The sequence below is a fragment of the Clupea harengus genome, chromosome 1 (genome assembly GCF_900700415.2).
Source record: "Clupea harengus chromosome 1, Ch_v2.0.2, whole genome shotgun sequence".
NCBI classification, from domain to species: Eukaryota; Metazoa; Chordata; class Actinopteri; order Clupeiformes; family Clupeidae; genus Clupea; species Clupea harengus.
In genome coordinates this window covers 26,783,395-26,805,074 of record NC_045152.1, presented here as the reverse complement: position 1 = coordinate 26,805,074, position 21,680 = coordinate 26,783,395, and the positions used below count along the sequence as shown (strand labels likewise).

General features: G+C 43.9%; 2 protein-coding genes across 2 annotated transcripts; one reads left to right on the top strand and one right to left on the bottom strand.

Annotated features, from left to right (window-relative positions):
- The first annotated feature begins 466 nt into the window (after nucleotides 1-466).
- si:ch211-257p13.3 (kinesin-like protein KIFC3) lies at nucleotides 467-13,155 on the top strand. Its single transcript, XM_031573903.2, has 20 exons — nucleotides 467-699; nucleotides 1,163-1,323; nucleotides 1,531-1,630; nucleotides 1,812-1,975; nucleotides 2,314-2,560; nucleotides 5,489-5,661; nucleotides 5,939-6,004; nucleotides 6,378-6,515; nucleotides 6,941-7,138; nucleotides 7,442-7,615; nucleotides 7,838-7,985; nucleotides 8,390-8,520; nucleotides 8,763-8,874; nucleotides 9,082-9,263; nucleotides 9,387-9,491; nucleotides 9,703-9,833; nucleotides 10,025-10,145; nucleotides 10,499-10,628; nucleotides 10,814-11,043; nucleotides 11,441-13,155. Exons 2-20 carry the CDS (start codon nucleotides 1,219-1,221, stop codon nucleotides 11,573-11,575), a joined length of 2,790 nt encoding a protein of 929 aa, XP_031429763.1. The 5' UTR covers nucleotides 467-699; nucleotides 1,163-1,218; the 3' UTR covers nucleotides 11,576-13,155.
- Nucleotide 13,156: 1 nt separating this feature from the next.
- Nucleotides 13,157-20,960, bottom strand: ccdc12 (coiled-coil domain containing 12). The gene is made up of 7 exons (XM_012826506.3): nucleotides 20,799-20,960; nucleotides 17,653-17,732; nucleotides 15,121-15,200; nucleotides 14,940-15,001; nucleotides 14,805-14,839; nucleotides 14,607-14,683; nucleotides 13,157-13,636 (listed from the first exon to the last, which is right to left on the bottom strand). The coding sequence occupies exons 1-7, from the start codon at nucleotides 20,880-20,882 to the stop codon at nucleotides 13,557-13,559; spliced, it is 498 nt and encodes a 165-aa protein (XP_012681960.1). The 5' UTR covers nucleotides 20,883-20,960; the 3' UTR covers nucleotides 13,157-13,556.
- Nucleotides 20,961-21,680: the final 720 nt, after the last annotated feature.

Here is a 21,680-nt window from a genome sequence, read left to right as displayed (position 1 = left end):
GTGACTTATTTCTACATATGAGCTACTGAGAAATATGAATGAACTATTTTGGGTCATTAGAAAGAGCTATGAAAGTGAATTTGAGGGTAGATCGTAAAAAACATCTGAAGAAATCACCCTGATTTTTGTATGAAAGTGTTGCTTATGTCTTTAGAAAGGTTCTTGAAGCAGTTAAATGGCCCTCTATTTCTGCAGAGTGGCTGCAATATACTCAATCCTCCAAGGACTCAAAATCTTTCTTTAGAGGAAGCACCACTCCCAGATCCATATCACCCCTGCCAGCTCTCACCTCATCCGTCACCCTCAGCTCCACTCCACAGCTACTGAGACAACACCGCGCACCGAGCACGCTCACTGCAGCACACCGCCTGTGAGCTGGATGGAGAGGAGAATGAGAGAGAGGGAGAAGGAGGGAGGGAGAGGGAGCGAGGGAGGGAGGGAGAGGGGGAGGGGAAGCAAAAGGAGGAGGAGGAGTGCAGGAGTCAGCGCCTCGTCCGCAACAGCAGCAGCAGCAGCAGCAGGAGCACTAACGGCTGACACGGGCACAGAGGATGTGAGGGCTGCTGGGACTCCAAGGGGACGGAGGGATGGAGACAGACAAGAGGGGCTGAGATGGAGGTGAAGATATGTGCTGACATGAGAGAGACCGAGAGGTGATTTTCACCTGCGGAGAAGGAAGACGAGGACAAAGAGCTGCAGGTAAGCAGACAGAGGATGACAGAGAGAATATATTATATTATTGTTTTTAATTAGGTACAGATCTAGGGAAAAGACTGTTAAGACTGTAAATAGTGCCACTACTAATCCTTTAAAGTCATAGGCATAGCTGGGATTATTGTGGGAATGGTTAGCATGATGGATTTTGTCACGTGCACTATGCGTATGCTCATGTATGTGTATGTGTCTAGCTATGGAAGTGAAACAGAATGTATCATGCATGTGTGAATCTCTTTTTCTATATATATATGGTTGTGTCTGTGTCTATAGGTGTATGTGTGTGCATGTGTGTGTGGGAGGGGCGTTGTGTATTCATGTGTGCAGCCATACATACATGTGTCTCTGTATTCATGTACTGTGTAGTCCTGCATCACAATGGAATAGCGTTATGGTGTTGTAAGTCTCACAATTGGTTGCTGAGTGAGTGTCTGCTTGTTTGTGACAGGCAGCTCTGTGTGAGTGAGGGAGATTCCCCCACCGCATCTCAGACCCTTCGTAAAGATGATCGCTTTCTACTCGCTGCTCGTCTACATCTTCTATTCTGTCTTCAAGAAGGAGGAGGAGGATGAGGAGGCGCTGGAGGGGGCATGTGGATACTCCCCAAAGGTAAGTCTACACCCCCCCCCCACTCCCAAAAACAAACGCCTCCATCTCAGTGTAGGGATGCTGCTCAGCAGCTCCTAATGAAGGTGAAACCGCTGCTCCACACGCTGCAGGGACCATGATGGATGTCATGGTTTAACGTGGGGAAAAATCCTGTCACGTACTTGTTCTCTCTCTCTCTCTCTCTCTCTTTGTCTCTCTCCCTCCCAGTATGGACCTGACCATGTTTCCATGGAAACAGGGAGCAGGAGGAGAGGAGGCCACACCCCCAGAATGGGGAAAAGGGGTTGGTCCAGACTGAATGAGTCCAGTGAGTGCATTTCCTGTTATTGTAGTTCTGAGTGTTTTAACATTTTATAAATTAGGTTTACCTTGCTAAATGAATCAGTTGAGAAAAGAGAAACAACCCTAGCTGTATGTTAGTATATGCCTGAATTCACACACCGTTCCTCAAGTTCCACCACAAAACGTCACAGCTGGTTGTCTTGCAGGCAGTAGCAGTGACAGCGATGGCCTCTCTCTCAGCGAGGAAGACGATGTTCCTGTTGAAGAGCTGGCGATGCCTGCCAAAACCCCTTTGGCTGCATTCTTATCATTCAAGCAGGAGGCAGAGAAGAGAAAAACCTCCACCGTACAACTGGACGTGGGAGAAAAGGTAGAACAGAGCTCTCATACCATCTCAACCACTCTACCTCCCACTGCCACAGGTCATATATTCATGAGTCATTTCATATTGTTAAAAATAGTGTGAGTACTTATAGCAGTCTTCCCCTCTGTCTACAGTCTCTATGGCACATTGTTTTATGACAAGTTACTTATTGTTTGGCGTAGGTGCCTCTAATGTATCCTGTGCTTCCTTCCTGAGGCTCTGCATTACTTTATTTGATGATTCAATGATTCTACAATCATCCCCCATCATCACATTGCTATATCTTATTCTTTGTGACATCTGGACATTTTGAAGCTCCAATATTGACCCCTGCCACTGTACAGGTGAGCGAGTCTCCTCTGGTGGCGGTGATGTCCCACCTGCTCAGCTTCCTGGAGCAGTACTCACACTTGCAGCAGCTGCAGCAGCAGGCGGAGCAGTACCGACTGCAGCTGCGCAGGCACCGCGTTCAGCACCGCAGGCACATGAAGGCCCTGCGCACACACTACCGCCAGCGCCTGCACGACAAGAACAGCATCATCAGCAGCCTGGAGGAGGTCATCAGCCAGCAGCACACGCCCACTGGAGAAGGTAGGAGGGGCAGGGCAGGGGAGGGGTGGGAGGGAGCGGGGTTGCGGAGAGAGATAGAGAGAGAGCTGAAAAAACATCCCAAAAATGACATTTTGTGCTCTGACACAAACTTGTGCAGCCTCCCTTTATAGGCTAGTGGTGGCAACTTGTGATGCCTCCATTTTCATTTCATTTTATTTCAAATTTAAAGAAAGAAGTTGAACGAAGTTGATTTTTATAGTTCCTGAACCATTTGTAGTTTGAAGGCTGAATGTGTTTGCCCTACTGAGTAGAAATGTCAGCAGTGACTTTTATTCAGTTTGGGTGCTGTCTAGATATCAGTTTGTACACAGCATCAATAAGAACAGCAGGTTTCTTGTGTCTTGAGGATCAGGATGTGCAGACAGTCCTCCCTCTGATGCAGGATTTTGTCAGAAGACACAGAATTAATTCAGAAAGATTTAAGAGTCTGGTGCTGGAAGAGCATCAAAGGCCAGGTCAGCATCTGCTGGAGTTGTTTGTTCAATACCAACCAAAGACATAGAGCAGGATGTGCGGCCAGGAAAAAGATTGCTCTTTGATTCAATCAGTGAAGTTGTTTACACAATCTGAGGCTAAATTGGACATGACAAGCAGCCCTTTTATATAGGGCAGCTGTTTCTGGTCTGATCTGAAAGCTCCCGCTGACATCATCTCTCTGCAGAGGTCTGTCCCCATCAGACAGGACCAAATGGTCATCAGTGGACATGGTCATCAGATAGAGATATCTTGAGATATCAGTCATTCCTATCAAACCTTGGGTACTGAGTTGGGTTTGGGCATTTTGATTGTTTTTGGGTGGTATTTTCCTGAATAGATTTGTTTCTTTTGTAAACTCACCCTGAACCTGCCTACATTATGATCATATGCTGCTTTACCTCAGTAGGCAGATGAATCCTGGTGAAGTGACATAAGATATATGATATATGTTTTTACGTATATGTATATATGTCAGGTAGTTAATGGGGTTCTGGAGTAGAAACACTTGGGCAGTGTATCACATGCTGCTCAGGCAAAGAAAAAAAACTGTATTCTGCCATGTCTGCTCAGTGAACAGATGTGTGTGTGTAAATGTTTGTGTGTGTGTATGTGGTTGTGTGTGTGTGTGTGTGTGTGTGTGTGTGTGTGTGTGTGTGTGTGTGTGTGTGTGTGTGTGTGTGTGTGTGTGTGTGTGTGTGTGTGTGTGTGTACGTGTGTGTGTACGTGTGTGTGAAGCAGATAGGGTGGTGTGGCACTTGATCAGTGACTCAGTAACTTCAGGACATGAATTAAACATCTGTGTGAGTGCTGCATTTCCCAACAGCAAGTGCACTTACAAGCATCGTCACATGCTAGCGCCCACATGCACCCGTGTTGTGATATAAATAGCTGAGAGTGCTTCCTGGTGAATATTAGGTAGAGAAGGAAGCAGAGAGAGAGAGAGAGAGAGAGAGAGCAAGAGAGAGAGAGAGAGAGAGAGAGAGAGAGAGAGAGAGAAAGAGGTGGAGGAAGAGATGGTCACTGCTTACTCTGCTCATACTATTGTACGGACATGCTGGAGTAAAAGCTTACAATGTCCATAAGCTTTTTTATAACTTAGTGTAAATGGATCTCCTGTGAATAAACTTCCCTTGAAATGCCCCTTGAATTTGTCAGAAATTGTGAGCTTTCTCCAGTGCTACCTGAACTGGTGTTTGTGGTTGTGTGTATTGAAAGACATAGAAATGATTGACATTAGGTGCTTTATAGAGATGTGTCATTGTGAGGTCATGTCATTGTTGAGAGAAAGAATTGATGTAGACTTTTGTTTTGTCCTGGGCCTGGAAAAGTATGTCTTAGGCTAAGAAAAACACAATCATAGGGGAAAAAATCAACATGTAAACATAATTATTACGCGATATAAAAACGTATCTTATGTGACTGATGTAGAGTGACATCTGAAGGTGATCAGAATGTTCGTCTTTTAAATTCTACACATGGTTCTGCACACAGTGAATAGGATCTCTTTGGAACTGCTCTAAGCTGGCTCTCAGACAGCCTTTACGGGTCAAAGCTGGGCACCTACCGAGTGGCTATTCCTCGAGCACGCTTCCTCTCCTCACGTTTGTGCTGCAACAACTTTCTGAGCATGCTCAGTCCCCTTCTTCCACTTTGCTTCAATTGCCCCCCCCCCCCCCCCCCCCCCAAACTGAGGTTTATCACTCTGACACAGCACACTCAGACTTGGCCCGATTCACTGAGTAATGTTACAAGCTCTGAGGAAGACGGGCTACACTAACTTTGCTTGTGAATAATTAAAGCGGGAAACTGATTAAAATGTTAACGGGCACATTTTCGGTCTTGCCTGGCTGGAGCTGGCTGAAGATGAGTAAATGTTTGGAAGAGATGTAAGTGCCCCAAAGTGACCGCCGTGTGCTGGTGTGGGCTAGCTGCCAGTATCATGCATTAAACATGTTAACCTAAAGCAAGAGATTAGCTTGCGGAAAGTTTACATTTATTAAAATGTGATGAGCATGAATCTGTCACTGAGATGAGTCGTGACTGAAGCAGGAGTTCTTTTCAGGCCATGTCTAGTCAGAAGACACCATATAATATGAAATATAAGCAAGGAATATAGGAAATATAATATAAGGAATATAGGAAATATAATATGAAAAAATATTTATCACTCCATGAAAACTATGACATGAAAAAACTAAATTGCTGATTTACAGCCTTCATTAGTGTGTTGGTCCTGCAGCTCTTACATTATCTATACTTGTATCATCTATACTGATTTACAGGATGACAAGCTATAGAGATGTTGGGGATGATTGTCAGCATGAAGATGCCAATTGGGATCATGATGATGATGATGATGATGATGACACGATGGTAATAGTGATGATAATGGTGGTGGCCATTCGCGACGTCCTTGTGATGATGTTGCAGGTGACGGTGTGGAGGCCTGCGGAGGGAAGGCTGGCCTGCACACACTGGTGGAGTCTCTGTGTGGGCTGCAGGGCGAGCGGAGCCAGCTGAGGGGGGAGCTGAGGCTGCTGCACACTCAGCTGGAGCAGAAGGAGCTCGACCGCCACACTAAAGTCCAGGCCTTCCAGCAGCAGGTCACTACCTCTCCCTCTTTTACTTCTAAATCTCCATCTGGTACTTTGTTTTCTTTTGTTTCTCTCTTTCTTTCACTTCCCCTCCATCTTGTATGTCCAATCTCCCTCTGTGTATTTCATTGTCTTTTACCCTTTAAATCGCTTTCTCATTTTTAACATTCTTCTTTTCCATGGCTGACATTTTGTCCATTCTGTCTTTAATGTAACAACACAAGCAGGTCCCTAACCCCTTGTTTTCTAACTTCCACTCCTCTTGCCTTCCCTCTCCCTGCTTTAGATTGATGAGCTGAAGAGCTGCATAGAGGAGCGGGAGGAGGAGCTGAATCGCTTGAGAACTGCATCTGTGAGCAGCACTCCAAATCTTTCCCCCCTGCTGAGACAGCTTCTCAGAGACAGGGCTTTTTTTACATTCTGCTGCCCTCACTTCTCAGCTTGCCAAAATAGACTGAAAAACGAGGCACAGCTAGATCCAGACATCTTTACTGACCACACAGCTATAGTTATTAAAAGATGTGATTTACTTGTTTAATACCAATCTCAGGCACAATCCTGTCCAGAGATTGTTAATGCTTACAATTAAAAGAGGCGGAACATTTTGAAGGAAGGATTATATATACAAATGTATGACGTTATAGACTCTGTAGTTATTGCTGCTGAAGAGTGTGGCCTCTCAGTATTCAGGCCAGTCTGATGTCTCCGTTGCTGTGTGTCCTCAGGGGGTGACGGACTCAGAGAAGCGCGTGCTGTGCCTGTCGGCGGAGAACGAGACTCTGAAGCACAGCCTGAGCGTCACACAGGGTCTCCTGCAGCAGCTGTCTGTCATCCCCAGTCAGTCCAGCTCCGGGCTCATGAAGGTGCCCTAGTCCTTACCTCTGTACACAGGGCAGTAAGCTAGACAGACTTTTTGTTTATGAAGAAATGAAATGACAACAACTACATCATTTTAAAGGCACAATGAAAAGATATTATGCAAAACTAAATAAAATGCATGGATTTTTTTTTGTTCATTATTGTTCTGTTTTGTTATTGCTCACAGCAAACTACATATTGAATCATTCATGTGGGATCACCATCTGCAGTACCACTTGACTATTTCTAACCTTCACCATAATGCACACAGCACTGTTAGCTCTGACTGAAAACACAAGGGCATATACTGTATGTTAATATGGTGAATAGGGCATCCAAACATCTCATTTGCATTTCCAATCCATCACCCATCACACTGTGTCATGTGTGTGTGTGTGTGTGTGTGTGTGTGTGTGTGTATGTGTTTCAGGAGAACGAGAACCTGCGCAGCCGAGTCCTGCAGCTGGAGAGCACCCTGCAGCAGCGCGCTGAGCAGCTCTCGTGTCTGGAGCGACAGAGCGAGCAGTCCGAGTGGAGGAGGGGAGAGGACGTGAGGAGGCGCGACGACAGGCTGAAGGAGCTGCAGCTGGAGCTGGACAAGGAGCGCACCAAGGAGCCACTGGTCAAGGTAGGAGCAGCAGAAGAGGAGATGAGCGGAGGGGAAAGGAGAGGAGATAAAGACGGAAGAGTAGAGGAGAGAAGAGAGTGGATACGGAGAGGAGCAGAAGGGAGAGCAGAGGAGAAGAGTTGAAAGAGGTGGAGTGAAGAGGGTGGGAAAAGAGGAGAAGAGAGGAGCCAAAACAGCAGGATCAGTACATGGAAAAGAAGGCTGTTTAAACATAAGCAATGGGACGGATGCATACATGGGATGCTGCCATGTTGATATAGAATACGTAGTGTACACATTCATCTTTCATCTTTCTTTGTGCAGTATGTTACTCAGACTGTGGAGGTGGAGTCTCCGTCAGCTCTGAGGCTGCTGGCTGAAACCAGGCAGAAGAATGAACGACTGACAAAGAAGCTGTCTAATCAGAACGAACGGTGTAAGCAGCTGGAGGAGCACATCAGACGCTCCGATGAAGTCAGCTGCAATTTGCAACATAAGGTAATCAATCAATCAATCAATCAATCAATCATCATCAAGTTACTCTTTTAGTTTGAATTTCTTTTATTGTACATCAATTGATGGAGTTGATGTAAGGGACTGCTGTAGATCCCCTTTAGGGAAGGTGGGGGTTAATGTGTCTGTGTGAGTGTTGGGCTTGTGCCAGTGGGTGAATGGTAAATGGTGCTTATGCTTGAGTTGAACTTGTGAGGTTGTGTGCAGATCGCAGCATATGAGCGGGAGATTAACGCCCTCCGAGAGGAGCTCCTGAAGGTGATTGGCCACCTGGAGGAGAGGAAGGAGGAGGCCGTTAAAGCTGCTGCCAACTGCTCTGAGGAGAATCTGCAGAACCTGCAGGACCAGTTCATCAGTGAGTACCAACCAACCTTTATCCTAGCTGCTCAGCAGTCCATCAGTGAGTACCAGACAACCTTTATCCTACCTGCTCAGCAGTCCATGCCTGGGATCACACCCAATGGGCTAAAGAGGCTGATCTGAGAACAGGACTTCTGGGTTTATTCCGACATCTGTGTCTAAGATCTTATTTTAGTTATGATGGTGAGCAATTGGAGTAAATGTCACATTGTTTAGCAACCTCCACTTAGATATTTTTACACCCTTACAGTATGGGGTACTTTTAATAATGGTGTGTAGGTGTTTTAATTGTGTTTGTGTGTGTGTGTGTGTGTGTGTGTGTGTGTGTGTGTGTGTGTGTGTGTGTGTGTGTGTGTGTGTGTGTGTGTGTGTGTGTGTGTTTGACTGTGTGTACTTCAGCCCTGCAGAGCCGTCTAAGTGCCCTTCCTCCTACTCTACGCTCCATGAAGACAGACTATGCCAGCCTGAGGACTCAGGTTCGCAACTTCTCTGATTTCTATGGAGCCGCCATTAAAGATGCCAAGAAACAGGTGAGGCCTCTTCCTGTTTACTCTGCTCTTCCTAAGGACAAACATCCATTGTTTGTCTCCCACTGTTATTTGATTGGTCACTAAATTAATATTTGATTTATGTGTCCATGTGGGTTTATGTGCATATGGATTTATTAACTAATAACACGTGTGTGTGTGTGTGTGTGTGTGTGTGTGTGTGTGTGTGTGTGTGTGTGTGTGTGTGTGTGTGTGTGTGTGTGTGTGTTCTCTGACCAATGCAGATGACAACAGCCATCAGTGAGATTTCTGAGGCCAACAAAGACCTGCTGGAGAAGTACAGGAAGGAGGTTGCTCTGCGCAGGAAGTACCATGAGCAGCTTGTGGAGCTGAAAGGTACCATTGGAAGGAGACACTTCTAGTTCTAGCTAGTTCTATTATTCATTCATTTTCTTACTGTTTGTCTGTTCGTGTTTTTTTTGTCACTGTTACGTATGAGTATCCCATTCTCTTAACTCATCAAATGCTGAGACATCAAATGAGGCAGTAGCCTGTGGGCTCTGGTTTGATCCTGTTGAACTCTGGAAACTGCTGTGTTGCCAGGAAACATCCGTGTGTTGTGTCGTGTGAAGCCTGTTCTGAAGGAGGACCAGCGTGAGGAGGGCCAGGCTGTGGTGGTCACCACGGATCCCCACAACGAGTCAGCCCTCACAGTGATGAACAAGGGGAAAGGCCGCACCTTTGAGCTGGATAAAGCGTTCCATCCGCAGGCAACTCAAGAAGAGGTGATGGACATTCACACGTCATTTTAACAGCTGTAGAACAGTATCTCAAACTGATTACATTTACACTGTATTGAGCACTTTTGCAGCTTCAGTGAATTAAAGTGGAATGATCTTGGTTTTCAGGTGTTTCAGGAGATCGAGCCCCTTGTGACATCCTGCATTGATGGATATCATGTCTGTATCTTTGCGTACGGTCAGACTGGATCAGGAAAAACCTATACGATGGAGGTAGAGGCACAATGGTGACATTTTGTGTTTTTCAAGTGTTATTTTTAAGTGTTTTTTACACAAACAATTATTATCCTCAAAAGCAGTTTAGTTTTAGTGATAGGGAGCTCTCATTTCAAACTACTGAACACCACCTGACTTGATCAGATTTACATTTGGAATGACATTGTACTTTCGTCTGCTGACATCATCCTTTTTTTTTGCCACGTAGGGCAATTCAGAGAACCCTGGTATCAACCAGCGAGCTCTGAAACACCTTTTCAATGAGATCGAGGAGAGGAAGGACATGTGGGAGTACACAGTCAGCGTCACCTCTGTGGAGATCTACAATGAAGTCCTCAGGTATCATCTCACAGAAATCTCTCTTCATGATGCCTTTATGCATCCTTCATAACCGTCTGTCAGATCTGTTTACACATTTATGTAGTTATTTCATTTAGCAGAAGCTGATCCACCATATGTACGAACTTTAGGATTCGTTTCTTCAACTTCTTTCAAAGTTGACTATATGGATTAATTTCTGTGTTCTTCAGAGACCTGCTCTGTAAGGATGGAGAGAAGCTGGACATCAAGATGAACCCTGATGGGTCTGGTCAGCTGCATGTCCCTGGCCTCAGGGTCATTGAGGTCAAAAGCTTTCAGCACATTAAGAAGGTCAGTCACTTCTGTCTTCTGCCTTACATCTCTAAATTTGATTCAGGGATTAACTGCAGCAGTTTAAGCTGTTTAGACAGAATATTTGACCCTGGACAAACATCTATATTTTTCATTGTAAAAGTTTGGTTGCCTTTATGGCATCGACCTCTTGACTGTCATTGTCTACGGTATTCACCTGATTTTTAGGCACGATAAGATATGATATTGATGTTAAAAGGTAAATGCTGTATACATTATCTGCAACATCATGTCATGGCATTATACTTTATCACATTTCTTGTGACTGAATGTTTTGTTTTGTATTAGTAAAAAAAACACTGATATGCCTCACCCTTCAATGTCTTGTCCAGATTCTTGCCATGGCCCGCCGCAATCGGATCACATTTGGCACTCAGATGAACCAGCACAGCTCGCGCTCTCATGCTCTACTCATGATTACAGTGCAGGGGATAGACCTGGCCACCGGCACTAAGACAACAGGTCAGTAGCACACATACACCAAAACAACCACACAATCTCTGCACAACAGAAGCCTTGCACACAGCATACTGTCAGGTCACTACAGGGAGAATGAATGCAGTCAGATCCAAACTCACTGGGACAATTTTGTGACTTGTCTAGTGATTTCCCTGATGTCCTTAGTGATGTCCTTACTTCTTTCCCAGGCAAGCTGAACCTGGTGGATCTGGCCGGGTCTGAGCGCGTGTGGAAGTCAGGAGCAGAGGGCGAGAGGCTGAAGGAGGCCCAGAACATCAACCGCTCCCTGCTGTCCCTGGGAGACGTCATCCAGGCCCTGAGGGGCCGCTCGACGCACATTCCCTTCAGGAACTCCAAACTCACCTACCTGCTGCAGGACTCCCTTGGCAAGGGGAACAAGACTGCCATGGTTGTGCAGGTACTTACAGACACTTATGCCCTTGTTTTTACATGGTTAAGAGCAGACAGGTTTTTCATTCTCTTGTACTCATCAGTGATAATAGTGGCACTCACAAGGGGCTCAGGCATAGTTGGCTGGATTTCAATTGTATCATTCTAGTGCACACAAAGTGCACAACATATCACAACACAACAGTGTCTTTTCAAAGTCCAGCTTTGCTTTATGTGTGACATATAGCCATGCTTCCTCTCTGTTGTTTACCTTCTTGTTTACGCACAAGAGGAATGCGTCAAATGACATGTTGACATGTGTTGTATATTCTCATTGGCCAAAAAGTACCTAAAGTAGGCTAAATGCAATATGAACAAAGTGAAAGCTTTATTTATAGGCTAACTCCTGCTGTTGTCTCCATCAGGTCTCCTCTCTTGAGAGCAACGTTGGTGAGACTCTCTGCTCTCTAAAGTTTGCTCAGCGTGTTTGCAAGGTGGAACTGGGGCCTGCAGCCAGGAAGATTGAGGCAGGTGACAAAAATCATGAGAACTACTGTTAAAATCACTGTAACATTCAGTGCAGATGGACAAGCATCAGTCATCAATGAGGGGGTCAATAGCTGGGTTTCCATCCAACTAATTTACATACTAGTTTAGCATTTATGACAATTCAGCTAAAAGAAATGCAAGTCTGTGCACATCTCCATCCTCGGTGTTGGACACTCTCCTGATTAAGGGAGGAAGTGTGAACAGCGAATCGATTTCTTTTTCATGGAGATTTTATGCGAATTTCAAATATTTCCACTCAGGATTTCCTATTCGAATAGTAAAGATTTGCATTAATAGGTTGGATGGAAACCCAGCTTCTTTTTCTGTCTCGTGTAAAGGGCTACGGTCCACAGCATCTCCATAGGGTTTCCTCATAAGGCGCCAGACAGCATGAGCCGTTCTGACAGACTTCAAGCCTCACCTCCTGCACTGTGTCTGAAAATGGCTTCTCTCCCCACAAGCTGCTCTGCATGTCAGTTCAGACTGCCATAATCTCAGACCCCCGGTGTGATTCTCACTTGGCCAGTTTTTTTTCCAAAACCACAATGAGCTGATGGTAAGGAAAATGACCAGGAACTGTCTAAAAAGCTAACTTATGGAGGAGGAGAAGAGAGAGAGCGCACCGTGTCCTTTGGTTTCATTACTCAGAGATCAAACAATGCAGCATTTAAGATCCGTTCTTGCTTTGTTTATATCTAGATGCAACATGCTAAGATTGTCTTTGAAATGCATATATTTATAGTAGTAACCACTAGGTAGGAAAAACGTAGTCTTGTCCATCGAGTTTATTGGTAACCATTACGGTAGCCATGTTAAATCACTTCACTTTCTCATGTTGTGTAACAACGCAAGATATGACAGACAGTCCTGAATGTTTGTAATTGTTATGACTAAGGCTAGAAAAAGAGATTTTGTGAAACTACTGATCTCCGGCAAAACATTGCATTGAATTTGATACAAGGAGGTTCATAAATATAGCTCATGTAGATTAATATACTATTTTCTCTTTATCATTGGTAATTCTTCCAGACAATGCTTTATGGCATCATGTGCAATAGTACCATATTAGAATGTTAAATTCCAATGCTAAGGAGGTTTATATGGGTGTATTGTAGGGCCTGGCAGAGCACTTTATGCCAAGTTATGTGTTAAGGCTGTGTGAGCATATTTCTGCTGTTTTTGTCATGATTCTCATTATTGTTCTCTCATTTGTGCCTGTTTAGAGCTGTAGAAAAAGCCAACAGTTGGAGTTAGAACTGACTTTTAGGCACTATAGCATCAACGTTTTATCTGTATAATGCTTCTTCATTAATACATGATGTCTTCTGTTTCTTTTGTCTTAGAGCAGATTGAGGAAGGTCTTGGTTTGTAAATGGATACCGGTAAAGGTTTAGGGGTCCCAATAACATTATTTATTGTTTTATTTATAGCTCAGAGAATACTGTGTGATGTCCACTCACAAAGTACGAGTTTGAAGTAAATCCTGTTTTGTACGCCAACGGTAAAGTGCTTATCAGTATCATGACTTTGGAACCTTTCAGATAACCTGTACTAGTGGCTTAAGAGGAAATAAACAAACCAAATGGATTCACTTTCATATCAAAGTTGGTCTTTAATTACACTTTTTACAAAAACACTAAACATTATCTTGAGACATGACAAGATGCAAAACACACATCAAAAAAGGACAATTTGGGGGATGTCATGATAGGGAAACCCTGCTGGACCAATCAGAACAATATTTGTTTTAAGCAGGACTAAAATGAAGGGTTATGGGGTTTCCACAGGGATGACCAGAGCAGAGGACAGAAGAGCACCCTGTCTGGAGCTGCCAGAAGCTTTTCATCCATCTTCAGATTCAGATGAAACCCTTTGCCCTGCTGGTTTGTCAAGTTCCCACCTTTGGGATGGTGTGGCAGCAAGTCTGAGAACCGCGAGTCCTGTTTAAATGACTGCATCTGTAGAATATGGCCTGCAGAGTGAGGGAGCGGTTCAGTCTGAGTCACCATCTGCCACTCCAACAGCTCCAACTGCCATCGCCAGCTCCTCTTCGCTGCCTCTCAAGCGGTCCCCTGCATGGACACGCATGGACACACACACACAATGATCAGGACAATTGTTAATACGGATTACAATTATACTGCGCTAAAACTATTAAAGAAGATACAAGAGGAAAATAAAAGCTTTACATTATAAGTAGGCTCTAGAACTGCGAAAATGACCCGCTATTAAAACAGACTAGTGCCCTCTAATGCATTATCGTCACGCCAACGCTATTTAAGATTAAACAGATGCGGCTGCTAAGAGAGAACCACGCCAATGATGTCATCAAGTGGCATCAAATCTCCAGAGGTGCTGAAAGCTCACAGCAATTACCCTACAAGTGCAAACGCCAAACAGATTCAGCTGCTTCCCATTAGTGCGATCAGCACGTACAGAAACATGCTCTGACTGGCAGGCATGTCCTGTAATAACACAGTTAGTAGTACAACTCCACACTCTTAACAAACAACTGGAACAAATTCCTCTCAGTGTATCCTTATTTCAGCCGATGTGTCAAGGTCAGAGTTCACCAAATTGTACAACCCAAAGTTGCAACTTGCTGAAAATGGCAGTGATTGCATAGAACTGTTATAAATTCTAATACAATAATATAACAATCCTTTGGTGGGCTGAAATAACTTGTCCTGTGTACCAAACACTGAACTCCCATAACGCGAAGAGAAGCTGAATCATTTTTAGTCTAAACTGTGAATACATTTCGTTCAGCAAGCGATACATGATGAACATACAATGGTGTTTATTCATGAAATACCACGGCCTCTCCTACATTACTGATTAAGACATGTGGCATTTATTCTTCCTCATACCATAACCAAGACATAATCTCAAATAAAGTGTGTTTATCATTGCTTATTTGACAGACTGCAAACTCCTAACAGGGTGAAAGTAGAAAATATGTAATCAATTACTTAGACAGTTAGAGGAAAACAGCCTTAAAGCAGGCCTGCCATCGAGTTTGGGGAGTGTGCATGTACTCACTGATAAGCTCGGCAATCGCCTTCTGTGTTCTCCTCTCCAACTTCTCCAGCTTCTTTGCTACATCTCTTTTCAAATCCCTGATGACACACAATAAGGGCACATTTCTTCATTAAAAATGGTAGCTTCTGGGTACAAATTGAGAATTTTCAGAGACTGAAAGCTTGGCATACAGTAACAAAAAAAAAAACAAAGGCTTACCAATCAGGCTTCCTTGGAGCAAGGTTGGCTAGATCCTACACAATGCAGAGAATAAAGTTACTGAATAGAGTCAAGTTCTGCACTGTAACAGACACACAGAACACGGTGTCAAAGGCTTGCGTGTACTCCACTCACCACTTCCTCTATGATGGGCTCTGGAATGGCTGCCTCCAGCTGGTCCTTCACCTTGTCCTCCACTACGAGCAGGAGCAAACACAGCAGCTCGTTAGACAGACAGACAGACAGACAGACACACACACACACAGCCGACTGAGGGGGATAGAGTGTGTAAATGTGAGGGGAGGTGTGCGCTCACCTGAGGCAGGCTTGGCTTTGGGCACCTGTCTTCCCTTCAGCTCCTCGTCCTCTGGGGTGTAGTTCCTCAGCTTCAGCTCTCTGCATTAAGCAGAGCGTCAGTTCAGAGGTCACCATGCCATCTCCCACCCCTGACCCAACTAAAGTCACAACAGTTTTTATGACCACTCGTGTTAAAGGATAGGTGGTCTTATTACGAAATGAAAGAATTGAATAGGGCCCCACAGACCATCATACAGCAAAACACACATCTAGGATTTATTAATTTTCTACACAGCCGAGGATGCACAGCATGATGATTTTTGTTTGTTTGTTTTTAAAAACCATGAGTGCCAACAACAATGATCTTGGCCAGTCAGCTAATTTGTGGGTTCACATTTGCTTTGCGCGGGTTCAGCTCAAGACCAGCAGATGGCAGCATAGTACAGCCCTTCTCCCATGAGACCCAATGGGTGGGGACTGCAGGACCATCAGAGTGGTGTACAGGGGTTCGGAGGGAGTTCATCTACAAGTCACAACTGTGGAACATGGTATAATGCATTTTCTAATGACGTTTCTATGGACTGCTTCCAAGCTGGCAACAACTGGTACTGCTTCTAACAACTGTTTGTTTAAGCTTAACTACCCACTCGGTATATAATGTGTTCTCTAAAGTAGGATCCCCAGACAGGTCTGTTTAATATCTCTGACAGACTAAAGCAAGTGGCTCTCAATTACTGCCTTGCCTTTGGGCACAGGATACTTTTAAAAGGGCATAAAAGGTCTTTATTGCAACAGCACATTTTAAAAACAGAACACTATAACAGATATCTATAGCAGTGGCCTGGAAACCTCTGTGTTTAATGGGGGGAGACCTTGAGCAGAGACAGGCCGCTGTGAAGGGGAAGCCCATTTTCTACAGAGGGCCTGACCGTGTGAACCATTTTCAGCAGATTCCTCTGTGACTCGGGTCTGAAATGAGTCGGCCAGCCTCTAGAGGAGTGCTCTGATTCTGCCCAGACTTGAGAGTAACAGGGAGCTTATGCTTGCCATTGCAGTCCTTACGCATAGTGGCGCCCGCCAAAAGTGCCGTCATTTTGGCTGGTGCGCTGTGGTGTTTCGGCTAACCTGGCACATAAACAGCATAGACGGCTACAAGATGAACGAATGCTTGCTTTGCCAACCTCTTTGATAAGGTGTTTGATTCCCTGCTCTCTGGCACAAAAGTGTTTGTTTTGTTAGTGTATGAACTTATTCTTTTATTTAATGATGCTGGCCAGCTTGTTTCTGTGGTTTACCATCTTGCCTGATGAAAACCTGAGGGTCCAAACTTCACATGTAGTGATACCGTCTTTCCTGGATATAAACAGGCTAGTTTTGCTGGCGACTAACAATGAACACACACTTACCAAAACTTCTAGGGCCTGTCCAGTATAATCCACAAATGAATATTGGTGAGTTTGTTATGTATTTCACAGTGCTCTGTTCGGCACATCACCTCTTCTTTGCTGCTTCCAGCGGTTTAGATGGTATTTTTCTCAGCAGTGACACCGAAGCGTTTAGGAGGAGAGTGCAGCGTCAAAAGCGCCTACAGTGCAGTACAAAATCTGCACACGACTAATTACTCAAGCATAATGGTGGCTTACTGGAGGGGACATGCATCAGAGACACCCAGCCACCACTGAGCCACAGCTGTAGTCCGGACTGGGCAACCTCACCTCTACAGAGTCAGACAAATGCAAGTCTGTCTGCCCCCATGTCAAGTATCAGCTAAGGACCCAATCCCAGCGCTCAACACCTGCGTAGGGCGCCATGAACCCTCCAGGTTCTGCACCTTTCACAGGTTTGCTACACAGAAAATAATGACACTGACTGACTTTCTGTGACTTGCAATGGAAATCTGAAATATTCAATATCTGTTGATTCAATATGCAAATTTGCATGACATTTGCGACATGCGTGAGTCCGAGCAAATATTGTGGTTTGCGTGGGAGCACTGCAGGCACTCATCTCATGGGTGAGTTTGAGGGAAATTTTTAGCTTCGTCCCAAAATAACTCTGGGTCTGTTGTGTTGACACACTGTAATTCAGGGTGAGTGCGTTGCACCCCCACGTGCCCCGAGAAGTCAAGGCGAGGCTTCTGCTCCAGCACATAAACAATGGAAACAAAACAATCTAGCTGTGGAGATAGATGCTCTCGTCTGGCTGCCTTAAATAGAGCACTGGGAGCCGCAGGATATCGGAGGAGTTATTAGCACGCGTCTCTGTGTAAACAGTGAATGGAGGCTGTTCACCGGGAAGTGATTGTGTTCTGCAAGAGGTGTTTAGAAGGGAGGGGAGAAAGCAGTCAGCTGAACTCTGGGCCAGTTGTTTTCATTGGTGCTTATCAGATAGGAGCAGCCCACACTTGTTGTGATTCCATTTACAAAATGGAGGTCAAGTTCAAGTGCTTGAAGGACCTGAAGGATGTGTCCGTGAGATAAGTTGTGAATGTGTGTGTGTGTGTGTGCTTATGCACACATGGATATGCGTGTGTGCGAATGTTTGTGTGTACCTGTGCCTGTCCTCTGGCTCCGGCTCCAGATCTTCCAGTGGTCTCTTCCTCTCAGGCTCCCCATCCTGAGTGTCTCTCCCCTAGAGAATAAACAGCTTAATGAGTGCATGTTGTTCATGTTATGTGCACTGCAGTGAATATGATCAAAATGGATGGGTCACAGGCACTGCAAAGTTTCAGCACAAAAGAAACCCAAATATTATGATTGAAACTGGCATTGGGCAGTATCAAGGTATTTCGGTATACCAGGGCATTTAGAAATCCTGCAGGAGTATCTTTTTCAACAGGTGTCTCCTTGTTTTCCTAGCAACTTCCACATTGGTGACCCTGTTTACTCTCGGACTATTCCAGAGTTTACAGTGCATGATGGCTGATGCAGTTTTGCTCAAATTAGATCTGCTCTATAGATCTCCTAGCTAATAAATTCAATTTGATTAGATATGGAATCATGAAAATATCGATTAATTCCTCCAACTAAAAAAGCAGTTCATTAGCTCAACGGCCAGTTTGCCACCACCACTCGAACATCAGCTCCATCCAACACACTGATGTGTCTGTATCCACCGCTGCAGTGTCAAAACTGCTTATTTCCTATCTATTCATTATTCTATAAGCCATAACTATTAAACCCAGCAAGACTTGTCTAAATAGGCTGCATCTTAGACACACCGTATTGTAGGCTAGACAATGACACGGTCATACGTGCTACAGCAGCTCAGCTTAGACGGTTTGTTGTTTTACACAAATACAGTCATATATCGTATACCCCGGTGAAATGTCAGGAAGGTATGAAAAAATAGATACTGCCCAAGCGTAATTGAAACCAGAAAAATAAAAATGAGATATTGGCACGGGTACTAAACTGAAACAAAAGGCAAGGAAGAACCCACCCCCACACACACACACACTCCCAAAGTCAAATCCTGGAAAGACTTCCTGACCACCTGTCAGAAGAACAATGCAAAATAGTAACATGGCCATTCTTAAAGAGCAGCATATGCAAAACAACACCACACTTCTAGAATGTAAACAACCCAGCAGGAACAACATGCCAAACTAATCGGCGCTCTTGAGAGTGTAAAGCCTGTGACACACCAGGCCGACGGTTGGCTGCGGCCCTAGTTTGTGTGGTGTGTTCCGCACTGTTCCCAAACTAGTCAGACCCCTGATGGTGGGTTTTTCGGCCATTTGAGTATTTTGAATCGGTGAAGGGGCCCATTGGTGAGATCACAATGATTGGCAATATGATGAAGAAATATTGTATTATAACCTTCTGACGAAGAAATGTGCTGTTTGTAAACACCTTGGTAATAATTTACATGGTTTTCAATGTAATTTGTAAAAAAGTAGGCTACACTATACAAGAACATGACTGGTTAACAAGACATGATACAGAACATCTCAGAAACAAATAAGTCCTGTGACAGTTCAGAGTGTTCCCGTTTGTGAATGCAAATGCTCAAAGTCTGTCAGAAGCAACTCGCCTTTGCACTGAATCACAGCCGTAAATAAATATCACAGAACGTATAGTTGGCCGTTGGCTGTAGTGTGTGTTCAAGTGCAACTTTTTTGGCCCATACACAGGTGACGTGATGCGACACAACAGTCAGCCTTCAAAAAAAGTTAATCGTTTGTGTGTGCGTGAGAAAAAGAGTCTTAAAGCCCCATTACGCGAGAATTGGTATTTTTGGCTACTGAGCTCCCCCTAAAGTTGTGTAGTAGAAAAAGTAAAAGTGTAGCTCACTTTTACACCACTGTCCTAAGTACAAATCATGCTTCAAGACCCCTTAATGGACAGTGTACACATGTATTTGTTTACAAGCTTAAGGATATGGAACCAGCAAAGACATTGACAGAAGCCAAAGAAGCATGTAGACTGACAAGGTAGAGTAATGTCACAAGATTATACACAAATATGAGGGCATAGTTTTATATAGTGTGTAATCAGAGATGAACACTAACATAACCAAAGAATAATAAAAAAAGGATGACCAATTTTAAATTTGCTGAAATACTGCTTGCGTTTTCAGCCCACATACATTGTTTTCTAAGTGTTATATAAGACACATGAGTATGTGTAATCTAATAAAATGTTGTTGGCGACACGCTTCGTATACATTGGACAGTGTAATTTATTACAAGCTAGCGGAGTTGGGTTTTCAAGGTTGCAAACTTCCCAGGCTTATTGGTGTGAGATCGATGAAGACTGAACTTATTTGGGTGCTAACCTGAGACAGGACAGGTCGATAACTTTGGGCATCTGGAAAAACTACAAATTTCCAAAATCTCCTGAGACAGGGATGACACCAGGTTAAAGTCTACATCGCATTCTTTCATAAATAACATTGGCAGGGATGTTTATGATGAAAAACTAGCCAGTCAACAACTTTCCTAGCAGCCAAACATCAGGCAACTGCAGCAGGTGGATGTGAGGTGGTGCCATAAAGCACTACGTAGTTCTGGCGAAAGTTACATGCAATTAGCGCAATGCATGTTATTAAAAAAGCCCCACTCGCGCATTACTAACGTTACTGAGTTGCCATGACACACCGCAACATATGCGATGCCACCAATACCAGCAACAAAACTTGTAAAAAGTTAGTTAGCTAAATAATTCAAATACCACTGTTTGAATAAAATTCTATCTGACTAGACCTGAACAACTTTTAACAGACATTTGCTAAATTTACATCATCGGTATTTAACATTGGCCAACTTACCTTGTAAACTGAGTTAATCTTAAATAGCCTATTAGTAAAACAACGTATTCTGTGATAACCATATCTATCTTACATATACAGGAGAAAGCCACACATGGCTTACACGGGTGTAACGTTAACGTTAGTTGGCTGGCTAACTATGCTAGCTAGCCACATTACGTTAGCTGGAGAATCATGTAACGTTAGCCTACTGGCGATAGTCGCTAATAGTCTAAAAACAACACGGCAATAGATTCTCAAATTGGTTTGGCAGCAAGAAAACATCAAGCTACATTTCCCGATTAGAAACTTTTTCCATGAGTTCCTAGCGTGTTTTCCTAGCATCGACGTTAGCTATAGGCATGGTAGCGTTAACATTACGTCTTAATTAATGTTACACTAGGCATCTTTGTTAGTAGTAAAATAATGGCAATAGAACCTATTCACCTGCAGTTGTTTGTCTCTTAGAGCTTTTAATCTTTCTTTCCTCTTCAGCGCCTGTTCCTGCAGCGAACCAACTGACTTCTCCATCCTTCTATCGATAGCTAACACAATCGAATATGGAGTGAAAGATCGAACAGACCAATGTAACAGGAATGTTGTGGAGTACCGAGAACATCGATGCATGCAGCCGGAGAGTGGTGAGCTTATCGTTCAGTTAGCAGTTCTTATTGCACTGTTGGTCACTTTTAATGCTTTTATGTATGTGTTTCACTGTAAATGTTGTTGTTCTATTTAACTGTACTGTTGTTCTCAATGGCTGTAAAAAGCTTTTTACATTCATTGGTTTTATACTGTAATCTCCTATTCAGTGGCCTCCAGTGGTCCAATTCAATCAGACAAAAAGAGGAGTAGATCTCAAATATCTCTTTGTTAATTTTCCTTTCTGTATTTCAGCAAGGTTTCTGTCCTATCTATGAGTACCTCTCTCTTTACAGTAATACAGAAGAACTGGGCATTTTCTGTTGTGTTGGATGGGACAATTGAATACGTTTAATCAGCTTTCTTGTAAGGAATGAACAACTGAGTCAACTGCTAAATAATCAATAGCTAACTGAGAGAAATGGACAGCAATATGCCCCATACAAATGCTAATTGAACTACATAAATTAGGCTAATATTGTTACAGAATGTAATAGCACTATGACTCTTCCGAATGTCTGACTCACCCAAAAAGCTCAAAAGAGTAGTGAGTGCTCCATAGTGAGTGCTGTTTGTCTTAGATTTGTATAGTGTGAAGTGACGGAAGAGAAACACTGACTCAAATGTCACCACACAATTACACTTCACATAGCCTACATAATCAAAACAAGCCAGTATCTCTGCAAC